Source organism: Myxocyprinus asiaticus, chromosome 35 (genome assembly GCF_019703515.2).
Source record: "Myxocyprinus asiaticus isolate MX2 ecotype Aquarium Trade chromosome 35, UBuf_Myxa_2, whole genome shotgun sequence".
Classification (NCBI taxonomy): domain Eukaryota; kingdom Metazoa; phylum Chordata; class Actinopteri; order Cypriniformes; family Catostomidae; genus Myxocyprinus; species Myxocyprinus asiaticus.
In genome coordinates this window covers 26,171,882-26,192,755 of record NC_059378.1, presented here as the reverse complement: position 1 = coordinate 26,192,755, position 20,874 = coordinate 26,171,882, and the positions used below count along the sequence as shown (strand labels likewise).

The window sequence follows — 20,874 nt, the reverse complement described above, 5'->3', positions numbered from 1 at the left end:
GGAATAAATTCTGACTGGATAAACTTTTCGTTTTTCTCTATTTGTTTGTAGATTAATCAAGAGTGGAATGCGATTAAAAATGCATAGGCAAAAAGGTGATTGAGAATGAAAGGATGAAAAATATTTATTTATTTGGCATGTTAGGCCAGCAGAGAAGGCTTTGCTGGCCCTGAGAATTTGCCACTGCTCAGCACGCCCTGGATTCGAACTCCTGACTCCAGGGGTGGTAGTCTGTGTCTTTGCTCCTGAGCTTCCCAGGCCCCCAGAATAATTTGCTTGTTAATTTTTTTTATTAATCACACGTGATTAATGTGTTCGTTCAGACAGCTCTAATGGATACACAATCAAATTAAAATTGTGATATGAAAAAGGCTGCAATTAAAAATAAATGAATATACAGTCTGCATGTGCTGCTCTTCTCATTCACAAACATGCATCATGAGCATCAAGCGTGCTGTCTGTTTTGGACTCAAGATGGCACCGAGTATGCCTGCTGCGTTGCGAGCTCCGACACAACATGGTAGTGTTTTTTTTTGTTTTGTTTACAATTCTTATGTTTTTTGTCTTGGATGTTGTCTGCCTTATTGTCTACGACACACAAACACTTTTGGACATTGGTTCAGCAATCTCACACCATAAACCGGACTTCAAATTCCTCAATGCCGACCTGCTGTTTACAAACACGCAAGCGGAGCCCTTTGTCTGGGCAGTCCGGACGCGGAAACGCAGGAGGAAAAGGGGAAACAGAGCCGGCGTTCTCATCAGAGTAAGACGCTGCGCAAATCAAACCCCACTACCCAGTATTCTACTGGCAAATGTTCAGTATCTGGATAACAAGCTCTGCGAGCTGAAAGCGCGGATCTCTTTCCAACGAGAGACGAGGGACTGCTGCATTATCTGCATTACGGAAACTTGGATGTCTGTGGAGATTCCAGACTCAGCCATTTTATTTTATTTTATTTTATTTTTTTGGGGGGGATTTTTCCCCTTTTTCTCCCAATTTGGAATGCCCAATTCCCAATGTGCTCTAAGTCCTGGTGGTTGCATAGTGATTCGCCTCAGTCCAGGTGGCAGAGGATGTATCCCAGTTGCCTCCGCGTCTGAGACAGTCAACCCGCGCATCTTATCACATGGCTTGTTGAGCGCGTTGCCACGGAGACATAGCGCATGTGGAGGCTTCACGCCATCTACCGCGGCATCTGCGCTCAATTCACCATGCGCCCCACCGAGAACAAACCACATTGTAGCGACCACGAGGAGGTTACCCCATGTGACTCTACCCTCCCTAGCAACTGGGCCAATTTGGTTGCTTAGGAGACCTGGCTGGAGTCACTCAGCACGCCCTGGGATTCGAACTAGCGAACTAGCGAACTCCAGGGGTGGTAGCCAGCGTATTTTACCACTGAGCTACCCAGGCCCCCAGACTCAGCCATTGAACCCGCAGGGTTCTCCGTGCACCGAGCAGACAGAGCGAAAGACCTCTCAGGTAAAAGCAGAGGTGGTGGTGTATGTTTTATGATCAACAAATCCTTGTGTTCAGAGGAACGTACATTCTATCAAGTCTTTCTGCTCTCCTAATCTGGAATTTCTCATGCTTCTGTGTCAACCATTCTGGCTACCAAGGGAATTCACAGCGGTCATTATCACTGCTGTGTACATGCCGACACAGACCGGGCACTCAAGGAACTGTATGGGAGTATAAGTGAGCAGGAAACCACGCACCCTGAGGCCGCATTCATTGTGACCGGGTACTTTAATAAAGCCAGTTTCAAATCAGTTGCACCAAAATACCACCAGAACATTAGTTTCAACACATGAGGGGACCGGGTTTTGGACCATTGCTACTCTCCCTTCCGGGATGGCTACAAATCCCTCCCCCGCCCACCATTTGGCAAATCGGACCACTCTTCCATTCTGCTTCTGCCCACTTACAGGCAGAAACTGAAACAGGAAGCACCCACTCTCAGAACGATCTAGTGCTGGTCGGACCAATCAGACTCTACGCTACAACACTGTTTTGATCACACGGACTGGGAGATGTTCCGGTCCGTCTCTGATGACGACATCAAGCTTTACGCTGATAGCGTAATGTGTTTCATCAGAAAGTGCGTAGAGAACGTCGTTCTGACCAGAACAACACGGATCTATCTGAACCAGAAGCCATGGATAATAGCGATGTTCACGCGGCACTTAATGTGCGGACCTCCGCTTTTAATTCCGGGAACGCGGAGGAGCATAAACAAGCCAGAACAGCAAAACGCCAGTACAGGAACAAGATTGAAGGACAGTTTATCACCACCAACTCTAGAAGCATTTGGCAGGGAATTAATATCATTACGGACTTTAAAGGGAATAAAAACTCCTGGATAAGCTAAATACTTTTTATGCATGTTTTGAGGGAAATAACACTGCCCTCACGGAGAGAGCTCTCATGGCCGAAGCTACAGAGGTTAGTTCACTCTCCGTCTCTGTAGCGGATGTAACCCGATCCTTCCGACGGGTGAATATCCGCAAAGCCGCGGGCCCAGACGGCATTCCGGGCTGCGTCATCAGAGCATGTGCGAACCAGCTGGCTGGTGTTTTTATGGACATTTTCAACCTTTCCCTCTCTTTGTCTGTAGTCCCCACATGCTTTAAAACATCCACCATTGTGCCTGTTCCAAAGCAATCAAAAATCACTTGCTTAAATGACTGGCGTCCTGTTGCTCTGACCCCCATCATCAGCAAATGCTTTGAGAGATCTGCTCTTTGCTGCTTCTCTCTCTAGACCCATTGCAGTTTGCTTACTGCAACAACTGCTCCACTGATGATGCCATTGCATCTACAATACACACTGCTCTCTCCCACTGGAAAAAAAGAACACTTATGTGAGAATGTTGTTTGTAGACTACAGCTTAGCATTCAACACCATAGTGCCCTCCAAGCTTGATGAGAAACTACGGGCTCTGGGCTTAAACAGCTCGCTGTGAAGCTGGATCCTGGACTTCCTGTTAAGCAGACGTCAGGTGGTTAGAATGGGTAGTAACATCTCCTCATCACTGACCCTTAACACTGGAGCCCCACAGGGCTGTGTTCTCAGCCCACTACTGTATTCCTTGTACACACATGACTGTGTGGCAAGACATAGCTCCAATGCCATCATTAAGTTTGCTGATGACACGATGGTGGTAGGTCTGATCACTGACAATGATGAAACAGCCTACAGAGAGGAGGTGCACACTCTGACACACTGGTGTCAGGAGCACAACCTCTCCCTCAACGTCAGTAAGACAAAGGAGCTTGTGGTGGACTTCAGAAGAAAAGACAGAGAACACAGTCCCATCAACATCAATGGAGCACCAGTGGAGAGAGTCAGCAGCTTCAAGTTCCTGGGTGTCCACATCACTGAGGAACTCACATGGTCCATACGGCAATAGCACAGCCCACAACTGCAAAGCACTGCAAAGGGTGGTGCGAACTGCCAGACACATCATCGGAGGTGAGCTTCCCTCCCTCCAGGACATATATACCAGGTGGTGTGTGAAAAAAGCTCGGAGGATCATCAGAGACTCCAGCCACCCGAGCCATGGGCTGTTCTCACTGCTACCATCAGGCAGGCGGTATCGCAGCATCAGGACCCGCACCAGCCGACTTCATGATAGCTTCTTCCCCCAAGCAATCAGACTTTTGAAGTCTTGATCTCCCACGATCAAATACATCAGCACTGCACTTTATTATTCTTACTCTTATATCTCACACTGGACTGTCATAAATTATATTATTATATTATATTCTCTCTTAACAACTTACTATCAACCAACAGCCTGAATGTCAATACAGTACAATACAACCTACTGTACATTCTATATATACTATATATACTTTTTTTTTTTTTTTGAATAATGTGTATCTATATTGTGTGTACTGTATACTGTGCAGTGTATGCTATTATTTGTATATTGTGTTGTGTGTAATTATGTGTATATTAGACTTTAAATTGTGCTGTGTTAATTTGATGTTATTGTAAATTGGTACTGTCTCATCACTGACACGACTGTTATGTTGATCGGAACTGCACCCAAGAATTTCACACACCATTGCACTTATGTATATGGCTATGTGACAATAAAGGTGACTTGATTTGATTTGAAAATGGCAGAGAGCAGAGCGCACCCAGCATATGCAGAATATATATTAATAGAATTAAATTGCAGCATTTTGTAGATTTAAAAGCACATTAGGCAATATAGCAAACTGCTTATCCAGAGGTGTGAAGTTGACATCAAACATAAAAACTGAGAAGGCTTCATTCTGTTTTTTTGCCAGAATAAACAAAATACAAGGCAAGGCGAGTTTAACAGGAGTACCTCCTGTTATGTTCAGGCCATATTTGACCTGTTTAAGAGTTAAAAACAGTGGAAAACTTTTAAGTTTAGTCAAAATGCTTTTGGGTTATCCTCAACATTGACTAAATTAAAATGTATAAAAAATAAAAATAAAAATAAAAAAAAAAACTTCATTTTTTTTTAATAAATGTTTATATTTATAGAATGTCAAACTTTTCAGTAATCTAACTATCATCTTATTTTAATTACTGTAAATCAATCTAAGGATTTCTGTAAATCTACTGTACACAAGTATTACCACAACTGACATATAGGTGGTGCTCTTTCCTATTAAAATTCTACTATGTACTGTAGGCTTGGGTTAAGTGTGAAAACATGTAGGTAAACCTATGCCAGTTTTCATGTTCATAATTTATAGATGAGTGTGATGTAAATCTACTGAAAATCTGCTGAATTCTACATGGGTCATTTTTGATCCAAACATCACAGATGTTATTATTTTTAAACATAACAAAAAGGTTAATAGCACATTTTACACACAGTGGTAATTCAGAGTGCTTTATCTAGAAATGATAAATAAAATAAAATAAAATAAAATATAAAAGTTCATTTTAAAAACACTTAAGAACAAGAAAATAAAAGTAAGAATAAAAAGTAAGACACAAGAAATTAAATCTTCTTAAATTCGGGGCGCCCCTTCAGTGGAAACACAAAATATCTATCTTTCAGTGGAAAGTACTGTATATAAGTATATGGTAGTATATGGAATAATAATAATAATAATAATAATAATAATAATAATAATAATAATAAAATATAAATTATAATTACATTATGTTTAAGCAATATCTCGCAAGCAAGAGTGCTGTTGTACTGAATGAAAGTTTTTATCAATGCTTTCATTAATGCTGTGATGTTCTGCTGTGTAGCACTGTATTTGACAAAAATAACTTCATTGTTGTGTTTTGGATTGTACTTTGAGGATCTGTATAGAAGCACTTTATTTGATAAAAATAATGCAATGGTATGTTAAAAAGTAATTGTTCTGTTTTCATTTGATTACATTTCTATTAGTTATTTGATTAGACTGTATTTTGATGATAAAATTTTATTAAACTTTAAAATATGGAATTCAAAAAAAATAAAATGGAAAACAGAATTTGAGAAAAATAAAATAAAAAGGAATTTGAAAAAGAAAAAAAAAATAGGATTTCATAGGGCCATTTAGTAACATGACAAATCACATTCACAATTTACAAAAATTATTTCTTGGACAAAATGCATTTTGTGACATGATGGGGGCATTTTGTCCACAAAAGGTGTTTTCTGCTATCCACAAAATGAAAAGTACACTTAACCCTTATGTCCACGAAATGTAAGGAATTTCCATATGATTACAGGCAACTACATAAAGAAGTGTGCTAGATTAATGTCTCTGGTATAACTCTGCAGTGTTATTAACTCTTATGAATATTTCATGTCCATTTATATATGTATTTGATAAATAGAACTGTATTGTAATTATCCATATTGGACTAGATTAAGCTGATTTATTTTTTTGTGAGTAGTCATGCCTTACTTTATTTTGAATGGCTTTTGATTAATGCTGAAAATGCATGCTCAAGACTTACGGTTGTTTTTTCTAAGCAGTGCAATAGGTGGTGGTGTTGACTCTCCAGTAGAGATGTGGTTTTATTCCGGTGCTGTTCCTCCCCCTCTGTGCTCTGCAATACACACACACACACACACACACACACACACACACACACACACACACACACACACACACACACACACACACACACACACACACACACACACACACAAAAGCTGTAATTTACACTGCAATCACTAAATCCAAATGAAACCTAGAGACCTTCTGTCATGTTTATGTTGTGTGCCATGATATTCTTAAAACAAGCTGCACAATTTTCAATGTACGACCGCTAACATGTCCAAATAGCCTGTCTGATCTGTCAATACCACTTTGAAATCCAGACACTATATGGGTATTGATGCAGTCTCTACAATCCTCCAACTCTTCTGTTTGATGTTTTAAAAGTCTCAGCTCAATGAATGTATTATTGAGTCTGTGAAGTATGATGGTAGCCTCTGGCGTTATTTGGTGTGTGTGTGTGTGTGTGTGTGTGATTGTGGGGGCGTATTTTTTGTGTGGATTTTTGAGAGGATAACAAACAACTCTGAACAAACTGCTGTTTCATAGCCTGTACCAGAACTGTACGTATATATACAGGATGCACTCAGTACAACAGCTATTCTCTTGGCTTCCCAAAGTTTTGCATTCTGTCTGTTTGACATTGACTTCCCACGCAGCTCTGAGCAATCATGATGACATGCCTGTAATTCAACGTGCCAAACCACTGACAGCTTCATCACAAGCTTTTGTTAAAAAAATGTCCCACTAAATGAAGCCAAAATATGTACAGACAGCAACTGATAGGAATGTTCACACTTTGCACCAAGCATATTTTCATCTGCAAATAAGGATGTTGCACAATAAAACGAAGCTGCCATGCTGGATGGAAGTCTGCCATCTTGAATTGTTTTGCGTGTCTTGTTATTGCAGTCCCCACCGCTCAGGAAATACCACAAGCTCTCCATCAAGGTCTGCCAGCTTCTGGTGGGTACTTTTTTAATAAATGCAATTATGTGTTAATTAGAGGTATTATTTTCAGATCTTCCATTTAATCTTGTGTGACATTCGTGGAAATAAAAAGGGAGGAGCAGGTCACGGAGAGCAGCCGATTCTAGAACTCTCCATTTAGACAGCCAAGGTCCCTTTTCAAGTCAGCTCCTAATTAGAATGGAATGAGAGTAAGTTTAATCTGGCCTGATTTCATTAGCGTACGACTCGACCCACCCTTGATGAGAACATCAACAGAGCAAAATAAAATGGTGTCAAATGCAATGGGATTTGACAGAGTGGATCTGTCCACTGCAGGTTAAGGAATCGGAAAATAATTTATGTCATTATCTAAATATTTATTATAGCAGGTGTCAGGGAATGTAAATATTTTCCTGAATACATACAGTGGGCCTAAAAAGTATTTAGATACTTAAGTCACACTTAAAATGCATAAATGTATTTGCATTATATTACAAAATATTAAATCATGTGGCATTAATTTTAAAGACACATAACACAAGCAAGGAACAAGGAACACTTTCAAGGAAAACATTTCACAAAAAAGTTGGTTAGATTTAAAATTATATATATATATAGATCTGATTGGACGAGAGACGTTCCATGAGTACTGATGGTCTCACACCATCAGCACTCGGATGCTTCACTGTGTATCACTCCGCTTGTGTTCGTACCGTTCTAAGATGTGTTAAGAGTCATCTGTCTCTTTACATTCAATTTTGTGACGTTACATATTTTAGCCAGCAGGTGGAGGCAAAAGACCATTTTTGTGTGTAATATGAGCCAGTTGGTGACGTGAAGTGAGTCAGCATCACTCAGTGTTTATATTCAACAACACTCCGTGATCGCTCGTATTACTACTACACTACTTAAGCTAGGAAATAGCTTTAAACAGCTTTAAAGTAACAACTTCAGCATTAAGGCTCATCACAGATGAGAGTCAAAACAGACTGATTAATTACACAAACTCAAGGCGCTTACCTCTTACTGGACTTTCCACATTTGAGAGGACAAAATGGCGGAGGAGATTGCAGTTTCTATAGTAGTGAATGACACCGGCTACCACGAAATACAGAGGAATACCCCCGCTTAGACGGATATTTTTCCACTGAGAATATAGGATGAATTTGACCAAAATTACATTATCTTCAGAAAGCTGACTAACAGACTACAGCATCATCAACAGGTGATCGCACACGCTCCATCTCTCTCTCTCTCTCTCTCTCTCTCTCTCTCTCTCTCTCTCTCTCTCTCACACACACACACACACACACACACATCCTTGTTTCTCCAATAACATGTTAGAAAAAGCCCAAGCTGTGATACTAGTACTTCTGAAGTGAGATGTTTTTGAGAGGCTTGGACGCATAATTTGGTTTGAACCAGCAAAGGCAAATTCTGATCCATCGTGTAAGAAAGTAGTTCCATGCACAAATGCGTTTTTTGTGACTGTACTCAGTTTTTCCTAATTTTTTTAAATGTACTTGTTCATTGAACTGTCGTATATAAGCAATATCACACTCGCAATCATGCTATATGACCCTAAATCAGCACTGCTGTGATTACCTACAGCACTTGGCCTGCGGCCGAATCACAGCAGTGCTGATGTAGGGCCATATCGCACTCTTGCTCATGTGATATTGCATATATATATATATATATATATATATATATATATACTGGTGGCCAAAAGTTTGGAAGAACGTACAGATTATGCTCTTATGTAAAGAAAATGGCACTTTTATTCACCAAAGTGGCATTCAACTGAACACAATGTAAGTCAGGACATTAATACTGTTAAAAATTACTATTACAATTTTTTTAAAAATAACTTCTTAAACTACTTCAAAGAGTTCTCATCAAAAAATCCTCCACGTTCAGCAATGACAGCTTTGCAGATCCTTGGCATTCTAGCTGTCAGTTTGTCCAGATACTCAAGTGACATTTTACCCCACCCTTCCTGTAGCACTTGCCATAGATGTGGCTGTCTTGTCGGGCACTTCTCATGCACCTTACAGTCTAGCTGATCCCACAAAAGCTCAATGGGGTTAAGATCCATAACACTCTTTTCCAATTATCTGTTGTCCAATGTCTGTGTTTCTTTGCCCACTCTAACCTTTTCTTTTTGTTCTTCTGTTTCAAACGTTGCTTTTTCTTTGCAATTCTTCCCATAAGACCTGCGCCCCTGAGCCTTATCATTACTGTTGTACATGAAACTGGTGTTGAGCAGGTACAATTCAATGAAGCTGTCAGCTGAGGACATGTGAGGCATCTATTTCTCAAACTAGAGACTCTGATGTACTTATCCTCTTGTTTAGTTGTACATCTGGCCTTCCACATCTCTTTCTATCCTTGTTAGAGCCAGTTGTCCTTTGTCTTTGAAGACTGTAGTGTAGAACTTTGAATGAAATCTTCAGTTTCGTTTTTGGCAATTTCAAGCATTGTATAGCCTTCATTCCTCAAATGTCCTGGTTACATTCGTAACGATGTAGTGACAATATGGGTCACTCTTGGGAGCCCCAAACACCTCTGCTTTTGTGAAAAATGCCAATGAGAATTGGCGAGTGGAATTTGCATGCCACTCCCCCGGACATACTGGTATAAAAGGAGCTGGTATGCAACCACTCATTCAGGTTTTGTACTGAGGAGCCGAGACCAGGTCCCGGCCATTTCAGCAGGTAGTTCAGCATTGTGGCAAGAGGGACACAATGTCTCGTAACCTCCATCAGGGAACGGAGGTTACGAAAGTAATCAGGACGTTCCCTATCTGTCACTCACTTGACGTTGTGTCGATGTAGTGACACTAGGGGTCCCTATACAAAATGCCACAACTAGCGGAACTGTGTTGCGTGAACTGGTGGTGTGTGACAGGCAGACTGCTGTGTGCCTCGTAGCCAGTGCACCAGGCTGTCACGTAACCTCCCCCAATGCTTTTATGAGCATCAGACGGTCCATCAGGAACAAGTCGACTGCCCAACTATAGGGACAGACTAGCCCAGCCAAGGCCTCTTTTTCCTATTTTGTGTCCACGTTGGGGGGGGGGGTGTCACTCCCAAGGGGAAGACACCACGGAGACCACACATCACCCAGAGAAATGGGGGGGGGGGGGTACTTCAAATGGAAATACATCACATGGTCTTGCCAAGTTTTGTCGGAAGTATGTCATGTGGAGAGTCACATGGTATGTCCTACCCAAGGGGGAAGGAGTTTCTACAAGCATGGCGACTGGAGCAGAGGGCCCTCTGCTCAAGAAAGACATAGTTTACCAAGAGGGAAATTATTTTATGGAAGATATAACACATGGGGTTACCTATGGGGAACCACCGCATGTGGAGCACCTACCTCAGTACAGGGCCTTACCAGCGCACTTACTGAGCCGGCAGCGAGTTTCTTCGCAAACTCGACTGCCACAGGGCTAAGGAGGAAGTCATCCAAGGATCACAGTCTGTGAACACTACTGGGAGTCAAGATCGCACGTCTTCCTCTCAAGTGAGCGGAAAGGCGCTATGCGCAAGTGGTACACCTGGCCAGCTGTCCCGGACCTTACCTGCTTGTGCCTGCCACTACACGGGACGTAACCGAATCGGAGATTGTAGAACCTTGTAAAGGTGTTGGGTGTTGCCCAGCCCGCTGCTCTGCAGATGTCTGCCAAAGAGGCGCCACTGGCCAGGACCCAGGAGGCCACCACACTCCTGGTAGATGGGGCTCGTAACCCCACAGGGGGTGGCAAGTCCTGAGCTTGATATGCCACAGCAATGTCGTCAATGACCCAGTGGGCGATTCTCTGTTTGGAGACAGCGCTTCCTTTCCACTGTCCACCAAAGCAGACAAAGAGCTGCTCGGAGCTTCTAAAGCTCTGCGTGCGATCCAAATAGATGCGTAAAGCTCGCACCGGACACAGCAACACCAAGGCTGGGTCTGCCTCCTCCTGGGGCAGCACTTGCAGGTTCACCACCTGACCCTAAAAGGGGTCGTGGGAATCTTGGGCACATAGCCCAGTCGGGGTCTCAGGATCACATGAGAGTAACCCGGACCGAAATCCAGGCACGATTCGCTGACAGAGAACGTTTGCAGGTCCCCTACCCTCTTGATGGAAGTGAGCGCAGTCAGGAGGGCAGTCTTCAAAAAGAGTGCCTTAAGCTCAGCTGACTCCAAGGGCTCAAAGGAAGCTCCCCGTAAACCCTGAAGGACTACAGAGAGGTCCCACCAGGGAACGAGGCGCGGTCTAGAGGGGTTCAAGCTCCTAGCGCCTCTCAGGAACCTGATGATCATGTCGTGCTTCCCCAAGTACTTACCATCTACTGCATCGTGATGAGCTGAAATAGGGGCTACATACACCTTCAAGGTGGAGGGGAACAGCTGCCCCTCCAACCTCTCCTGCAGGAAGGAAAGCACCAATCCGACTGCGCATCTCTGGGGGTCTTCCCGTTGGGAAGAACACCACTTAGCGAACAGACGCCACTTCAAGGCATACAAGCGCCTCGTAGAGGGAGCCCTAGCCTGAGTGATCGTGTCTACTACCGCAGGTGGTAGGCCACTTAAGTCCTCTGCGTGGAGATTTCAGAGGTCTGGTTGCGGGTGCCAGTGGTGCCCCATCCATGAGAAAGAAGGTCCTTCCTCAGGGGGACTCACCAGGGGGGGCTGTCGTGAGGAGCGTGAGATCATGCGATGGGAGCGTAGACCGCCTTGGCGGTTGATGTAAGCTACTGTCCCTGTGTTGTCCGTCCGGACCAACACGTGCTTGCCCTGAATCAATGGCCGAAACCTCCGCAAGGCGAGCAGTACTGCCAACAACTCTAGGCAGTTGGTGTGCCAACGCAGCCGCGGGCCAGTTCAAGAGCCGGTGGCTGTGTGCCCATTGCATACGGTGCCCCAGCCTGTCTTGGAGGCGTCTGTTGTAACCATGACGTGTCTGGAGACCTGCTCTAGGGGAACCCCTCCCCATAGAATTGTCAGGTCGGTCCAATGGCTGAAGAGGCAGTGGCAAATCGGCGTGATGGCCACGCAATGTGTCCCGCAGCACCATGCCCATCTCGGGACTCGAGTCTGAAGCCAGTGCTGAAGTGGTCTCATATGCATCAACCCGAGCAGTGTGGCCGTCGCTGAGGATGCCATATGCCCCAGGAGCTTCTGAAAAAGTTTCAGTGGAACCGCTGTCCTCTGCCTGAATGCCTTCAGACAGTTCAGCACCGACTGAGCGCGTTCGTTCATGAGACGCGCTGTCATTGAGACCGAGTTCAACTCCAGACTGAGAAAAGAGATGCTCTGAACCGGGGAGAGCTTGCTCTTTTCCCAGTTGACCCGAGCCCCAGTCGGCTGAGGTGTTGAAGCATGAGGTCCCTGTGTGTGCAACTCTCAAGAGTGAGCTAAGATCAGCCAGTCGTTGAGATAGTTGAGAATGCGAATGTCCACTTCCTTTAGCGGGGCAAGGGCTGCCTCCGTGACCTTCGTGAAGACACAAGGGGACAAGGACAGGCCGAAGGGGAGGACCTTGTACTGGTATGCCTGGCCCTCGAAGGCAAACCGCAGGAAGGGTCTGTGTCAAGGTAGGACCGAGATGGGGAAGTACACGTCTTTAAGGTCTACTGCCGCGAACCAATTTAGATGTCGGACGCTCGCTAGAATGCGTTTTTGCGTCAGCATCTTGAACGGGAGTCTGTGCAAGGCCCGGTTCAGTACCCTCAGGTCCAAGATTGGTCGCAACCCACCGCCTTTCTTTGGTACGATGAAGTAAGGGCTGTAAAACCCTTTCCTCATCTCGGCTGGAGGGACAGTCTCTATCGCACCCTTGCTCAGGAGGGCCGCGATCTCTGCACACAAGGTAGCGGCGTTCTCGCCCTTCACCGAGGTGAAGCGGACGCTGCTGAACCTGGGCGGGCACCTGGTGAACTGAATCGCATAGCAGAGTCGGACGGTCCGGGTCAGGACGGGTTGGAAAGCGCAAGACACATGTCCAAACTCCGGGCAAGGGGGACCAAGGGGATAATCCTTTCGGACGTACCGGCAGGTGAGGCCTGGTGGTGGGGCGGAGCTTGAGGTGCCACGTCGAGGGGACTTGAGCCCCGTGGCCATGCTGAGTCGAGGGACATCGAAGCACTTACCTGGCTCCTGCCACCCACCATGAGATTGGCCGAGGAGGGGTGAGGAGAAGTCTTGTCCCCGAGGTCCATCGGCACTAATCCCGTGTGGGGGTATTCGTGCCACAGCTGGGCACCCAGGGGCGGGGGGTCTGCCGCTGGAGCACCAACCCTGCAAAAAAGGAACGGTGGACGGCGGTCGTGACAACGGCCGTGCACACCAGACATGTGACCCAGGAAACAAGGAATCTGATCTTTTGCTGAACCTTGGGTCTCTGGGGCATGCGGCGAAAAAAGAAACAAAAGATTCTCCTCCCGGCCCTCCACCGGGGGATGGAGTGGTCTGTGCACCAGCTCCAGAGAGATGGTTCTCCTTGCCCCTGGGTCGCCCATCTCAGGGGCGCTTCGAAGCCTTCCTCGGGTTCTTGGTGGCCGGCCGTGAGGCGGGGGGCGTCTACTTCCTACAATGGGCTGCACGCTGGGGCCGGGCCACGGGCGGTCTGAGCATGTGATCGGGGCAAGCGAGTGTGCTGGGGAATGGGAGGTCTGTGGGGGGATACCCAGAGGAGGTGGTCCTATTGAGGTCCCCAAATTGCCCCCAGTGCTAACCGGCACAGCCTCATACCCGTAGGTAGAAGGACCGAGGCGGGGAGCCACTGGGGTGGCTTGCTTTCTTAAGAATGCAAGCCGTGACCGCAACGTTGCCATGGTCATGTTCTCGCAATGAGGACATGATCCATCCACGAATGATGTCTCCATGTGGGCAGCGCCCAGACACGTAAGACAGTGATCGTGGCCGTCGGAAGCGGAGAGATAACGACCGCAACCAGGAATAACACACAAACGGAAAGGCATCTTTAAAAAGACGCGTCTTTAAAAAGACGTTCCATGTGTGCCGCTCTTTCAGAAAGAAAATATTCTCTTTTAGAATATACTCTTTTAAATGTTCTGCCGAAGTGCTCAGGGTCATTCTCTGCAAATCACAGATGCAGAGGGGGAGAAGCCGCGTTCTCCTCACCCCTGAATGAACTCGGCGGATGAATTCAGCTCAATGAATAGAACCGCTCAGCTCCGAAGAAAAAATCTGAATGAGTGGTTGCATACCAGCTCCTTTTATACCCGTATGTCTGGGGGAGTGGCATGCAAATTCCACTCGCCAATTCTCACTGGCCTTTTTTCAAAAAAGCAGAGGTGTTTGGGGCTCCCAAGAGTGACCCCTAATGTCACTACATCGACACAATGTCGAGTGAGTGACAGACAGGGAACAATGATTAACTGACGAGTATCTAGAGAAAGCTGTTTCTTTTCTGCCATTTTTTACCTAATATTGACCTTAAGACATGCCAGTCTATTGCATACTGTGGCAACTCAAAAACAAACACAAAGACAATGTTAAGCTTCATTTAACTAACTAAATAGCTTTCAACTGTGTTTGATATAATGGCAAGTGATTTTCTAGTATCAAATTAGCATGTTAGCATGATAACTCAAGGATAAGGTGTTGGAGTGATGTCTGCTGGAAATGGGGCCTGTCTAGATTTGATCAAAAATGACTTTTTTCAAATAGTGATGGTGCTGTTTTTTACATCAGTAATGTCCTGACTATACTTTGTGATCAGTTGAATGCCACTTTGGTGAATTAAAGTACCAACTTCCTTCCGAAACAGCAAAATCTGTACATAATTCCAAACTTTTGGCCACCAGTGTGTATATATATATATATATATATATATATATATATATATATATATATATATATATATATATAAACAATGCTGGCATGCTGCTTCAGCTCAGTAGAGAGTGAAAACCTGTTTCTCTGAATGGGGCATTTACTGTAGGCAAAATAATCAATTCAATTCTGAATTGAATGTAAGTGAAAGCTAATAAAACTAACAAAATCAACTAAATAAAATGGTCATGAATTTCTTATTTCTCCATAGAACTCTGCCTAAATGTGAAATTGTTTCCCTATTCCCTATGTAGTGAATTAGCGTTCTTAAGGGAACTTACTACATAAAAGCTAAATGTCGGCTGATTAAAGTCATCTCTGATTGATCAATGACACACATCAGCAGCGAAAAGATAAATATTTATCTTGCGCGGTGTGTGCCGTAAGCAATCGTGTAAGAAAAGCTGCATGCAAGAACGAGCTTCACAAGATGTGCCGCCTTGATCTGTTCAGTTGCCTTTCTCCTATTGAAAATGAAGATGGAACCCATGGTTACCACGTATTTTGTAAAACCACCTTTTGTTACCTAATGTTAAAAAAAAAAGTAATGTTTTTATAATGACTGGAAAGGAAAGGATTCACATTGAAATAATAATAAGCAAGAGACAATAATAAGCAAATGCTTTAAACTTGTGTGACCCCGCGTCCTTCTGTGCAGACACTGTGTTCCAACTTCGCTATACGTAACTCATAATTAAAATTAATTTCAACCAACTGATCTCAGTTCAGGAAAATCCGGGCTGTCAGTAAAAGGTTAAACTTTCGGCGTACGGAGTCATGTGACTTGGTGCTGATCACAGCGGAGTTTGTCTTTGGAAGAAACTGCAACAAAACTATATCTGACAAGAAACCTAATTAAGTGTTTAGATTGAAACCTATTTGAGTCAAAAGATTAGAGTCTCTTGTTTCATCCGATATGCCATTTTTAAAATTTGAGCGATTTATCGTGAAACGGCATGCTGGTTCATATTGTCAAACTCTTGGCAGGCACGGCACGTCCAAAGGTTAGATTGGTGAGATGTGGCAGAGGGGAAGATTATCGGTAAATAACACCTAACATTTTTGTCCATTGCTAACACAAAGCTATCATATGGCTTCAGAAAACTTGAAACATAGCATCATATGGACTACTTTTATGATACTTTAATGGTGCTTTTATGTCCTTTTTAAAGCTTGGCAGTATTAATCACCATCTACGTTTGTTTTATGGAAAACAGAAGCTTGGACATTCTGCATAACATCTTTTATGTTTCATGAAAGAAATAAAATAATACATAGTTGGAATTACATGACAGGAAGAGTAAATGATGACAACATTAAAATTTTTGTGTGAACTATTTTACCACTAAGCCACACAACTCCATTTTCCAATCTGCAGTGTATCTTAACAAGAATAAAGTTAGTGTCAACTCTAATGCAGTTTGTGTCATGTACAGGATAGCAGTTCCCTAAAAATCCCACAAGCCAACAGAAAATTAGCTGAGAGAAATAAATTGTGACATGGTTCATTTACTGGCAAACCACAGTTATATTTCTGTTAAAGGAGACCCTGAAAGATCTCTGGATCTCGGAATGACCTCAATATATTTCAGCTTTCTTGTCAGATATCTCTGCAGATTTTAAAATGAAACTGGATGTTCATAAAGTGAAAATCTCCAAGAAGTTCTTACTGTGAGATCCAACAGCTCGTCGAAGAGTCCGTTGCGTTTGCTCTGAAGGTAGGCGTTGGAGCTGCCCATCTTGGCTATTCTTATCCGGGCCAAGCGGGCTTTCTGTGTGGGCAGAGAGGACCAGAGTCAGACGACCTTTGCGCATGGTAATGAATTATATATCAGGATCCAATCAGTCATCTCATCCATCCATGCCAAGCCAGAGAAACATTGGGAAGGGGGTTGAGAGCCAGGGGCTCATTTTGGATGGAATCAAATTTAACATTGTTCAATTAATGATTGCATGTACACTAGTCAGAGATAGATGGAGCTTCAAAATGTATGATATAAGCACTGGAGAGGTCACTAAATATTATAGATATATTAGATCAGAATAGATTTCTAGGCATATATCATTTGTTCTTTAGTGAAAATTGTTGGTAAATTCAGATTTTATTAAAAAAAAAAAAAAAAAAAAAAAGAAAAAAAAGGAAGCTAGCATTCATTCTCTTTTCTGCTAATTCCTACTCTTTACATTTTTGTATGTCAAAAAAGATCCAATCACCTTTGTTTTTAGAAAACCTAGCTAAGATACGGCTAGACGCCCTAAATGTTTCACATAAACAATATCTAGATTGGATCATCTGGAGAAAGAAATGAAAATAGAATGAAGTGAGTTGGATAAAATGGATGGGGAATGGAGGAGATATCTCTGAAGTGGTTGATATCAGTCTTAAGTGCTTTTCCCCTATTTGAGGTAAGTATCAATTCTTGAAAGTCTGTCACCTACTTGTTGTCAGATGCTCCCCACAGACGCGTGAAGAGCACATCTCAAAGGAGATGGCTTCAATTTAAAAGACGTCATTTGGTGCAGCAAAATGGTTTGTTTTACAAAGACACTAGGCAATGACACTTTCAAATATAATGGTGTTCAGACATATTGAGTATATTCCCTACATTAACCCCTCCCCTCTGGCAAAAATAAAGTTAAAGAAATGACTTAATGAACTTAAAAATAACAAAATAGTATACGGCATTCAAAGTTGTAAAAGATTTCAAAGTGCTAACAGCTATCCAGAACTTCAGTCACGACTCGAACAACTAAACCAATTACATTAATGTCATAAACAGTTTAAAATAGGAGCCCATTGCTCACAGGTGAGGCCATGTATCATATGAAGCTCTTGAGACTTACACTGGCTGTCTTTGCTTATGAAAATAGCCACGGGGAGGTAATACAATGGAATCCTCGCACTAATCTAAGCTCAAGTCCGTAAATGACTGTTCAAGAACCATTTTTCAATAGCTGAGACAGAGCATTTGCTGGGAGCTGCATGCCCTTTCAATTATTCAAAATTTCAAAAGTTGAAATAGCAGAGATCAAAAGTTTAAAATTGCAGAGATGATAGACAACAGGAAAATTGTTTGCAATTTTTTATTATGTGTGTGGTTTCTGTGTACGTTCTGATGAAAGAAAAAGAGAAGAAAATACTTTGTTGTTCTTGCAAGAAATAAGACGCCTGCTGTGCTGAATCTCGATAAGCGCCAATAAAAGACATATTATAAAATGCGTAGTTTTATTCTTGCAATAAAAAGTAGTTTTATATACAATATATATATATATATATATATATATATATATATATATATATATATATATATATATATATATATGTGTGTATGTATATATATGTTTGTTAGCTTTCTGACTGTCACAACCTTCACATTTTAAAATTTTCCTCCAGCAGACTTTCCTTTAAGGGAAATACACCTTGCCTATCATGGTCTTGTTCAGTCCATCATGTTTATAAGGTGACAAATGAAACTGACTCATGCTAACAATCTCAAACAGTTTTTGTTGGTACAGATCACATTAAATACCTAAAAAAAAAAGAAAAAAAGAAAAACTGTTAATCTTAAATATTTAAGCTGCCAGATGTCGTGAGAACAAGATATTCCCTCTGCTTTCATGATTGCTCTGCTCTGGTGGTCCTCCAAATCAGTGTCCTCTGACATTGGGAGAAGTGGCCCTTGAAATACCTCCCAAGTCTTACCTTTTTCTTTGTTTCTCACTTGACGTGCTTCCTGCTCCACAAATTATCTCCATGCCTGGGCTGACTCCTTCAGAGGCTGAACTTGAATTTGCTGCCCCATTACTGCTGTGACCCCTACCACCCATTTAGGGCTGCCATCATTGGGTGGGACTCGCCCATTCGGCCTCTCCATTGGTCCCGAAAACTGGCTCTGTGATTTGGGCAATGGCTACAATGAGAGAAAGCCATTTACTGGTGAGTTGTGACCACAGACAAACTCCCAATGAGGTCACTGTTCTGGATGAATGGCGGAGAAGAGATGACCATCACGCAAGGCAGAATGAAGAAGGAATCCACAAGAGGCTGAAAAGCTCGAAAGCAAACAGATTGCTCTAAGACTTTGGTACCGATGTTGATTTTGGTGAGATCTGTTTGAGTGTGAGAGATATCAAGCCAAGATGAAGACCCCAGATGGGACTACTAATTGTAATGTGAGCCTGGAGCAGCTCAGCATTAGACTGAAATTAAGACAGATGAGGGAAGGACGGAGGCACGGAGGCTCATCCTGGCAATATCCGCTCACTTTAATCAGCCGGTTTAGGCTGTGGATGTCCTGCTGTCTGAATAAGGAGGCCTGCAGGAGTGAAAGCATGAGGAGTCTGGCAGAGAGGATGATGAGGGAGATCATTACTGATCAGTGCGAGACAGAGGAATCGTCGAAAGTGCTCAAACATGAGCAACAGGTTATAAGTGTAAAATAAAAATAAAAAAACATTGATTCTGGAAATCTTAAACATCTGAGGGTCAAACCTCTTTGACCCTGAGTCTCATATGAAGAACTCAGATAATAATCGCAGGTGTAGTACAGTCCTCCTTGATAAAACAATATCTCAAAGCCTGAAGGTTTTTGGGGGCTCTGCGAGTGTCCTGACAGTTGCTAGGGGTTATGTCCCCTTCTTCTGCATGGACTCCTTGAAAGAGGTTTTTTGTGAGTAGAGTGCACCAGCCAGTGCAAATGTGTCTTAAAGCTATTTCCCTCTTATTTTGTCTGCTCCTGTTTCTCTTTCTCTCTCTGTCATTGACTTTAAGTATAAATGTCTAAAAGTCTCGCAAGTTCCATGCAGACACTGTTGCTCCTTTTCCACCGAAACGGTGCTGGTCTCATGCTGAAGCTGATGCTTGGTTTGGGCTTGGCCATGGGATCTGTGAAGCTCTCTCGGAACCAGAATGCAGAGGTAGAGCATGTTAAATGTGGGAGAGCCAAATTCAAGTTTATTGTGTGTGTGAACATGTCATTAAGTTATTTCATGCCCAGGGTTGGGGAGTAATGGAATACATGTAACGGGATTACGTATTTAAAATAAAAAATATAAGTAACTGTATTCCACTACAGTTACAATTTAAATAATTGGTAATTAGAATACAGTTACATTCAAAAAGTATTTTGATTACTGAAGAAATTACTTTGCATTTTATTGTCAATTGTTTCATTTAATATTTAGTCCTTTCAGATGGAAAACATTTATACATATAAATGATGTGATCCAAAGTGCATTTGAACAGAGGTGAAACACTTTTCTAGCCATTTTACATGCACATGTTACCAGGCACAATCCTATTTTTTTATCAAGAAAATTCACATTAGATCATAATTTCTTTTTTCTAGTAAGACCTTTGATATTAGGGCAAAAATCATAATTTTGATAATAATTTTTGTATTGTTTTCCTGTAAAAATATCGTAAAATCCTTAAAACAAGATCAATTTGATTTATCTTGTTTTAGAAACAACACTGCATAAGATATTTAGTTTTTTCAGAGATGTATTTTTAACGTTTATTTTGTCTTACTGTACTGGCAGAGTTTTAATAGTCAAAACAAGTGAAAAAATCTACCAGTGCTGAAGAAGTAATCCAAAGTATTTAGAATACGTTACTGACCTTGAGTAATCTAATGGAATACGTTACAAATTACATTTTACAGCATGTATTCTGTAATCTGTAGTGGAATACATTTCAAAAGTAACCCTCTCAACCCTGTTCATGCTGATAAATCACTCATGATATGGTTATTCGTAAAAATAAAAAAAGAACATTTCTATATAAATGTTCAGTAAGATCAAACAATGTATGAATACAATCATAAAGACAAGTACAGGTGAAGGAAAAAATAAACAAATAAAATAAATAAAAATTATAAAAAATATATATATATATATATATATATATATATATATATATATATATATATATATAAACCATCCAAAATGTATACATAAATAAGATAAAGAAGACAAATAGTCGAAACAATTTAAATAAATATACTTTTAACATATAAATGATGTATTTTTTTTTATAAGTCATGGGTCAGGAAAGTTCTCATTTTAGCATATAAG

The 20,874-nt window shown here is 42.3% G+C and overlaps 1 protein-coding gene across 2 annotated transcripts in view; it reads right to left on the bottom strand.

Annotated features, from left to right (window-relative positions):
* The window catches only part of LOC127425940 (potassium voltage-gated channel subfamily D member 3-like), a 249,179-nt gene that overhangs the window by 17,694 nt on the left and 210,611 nt on the right, over positions 1-20,874 (bottom strand). For both annotated transcript variants that reach the window (XM_051672293.1, XM_051672295.1), the window contains exons 4-5: positions 16,470-16,571; positions 5,957-6,049 (exon numbers count right to left, since the gene is read on the bottom strand). In XM_051672293.1, coding sequence (XP_051528253.1) covers positions 5,957-6,049; positions 16,470-16,571 — 195 coding nt within the window. The remainder of the gene's footprint in view (positions 1-5,956; positions 6,050-16,469; positions 16,572-20,874) is intronic.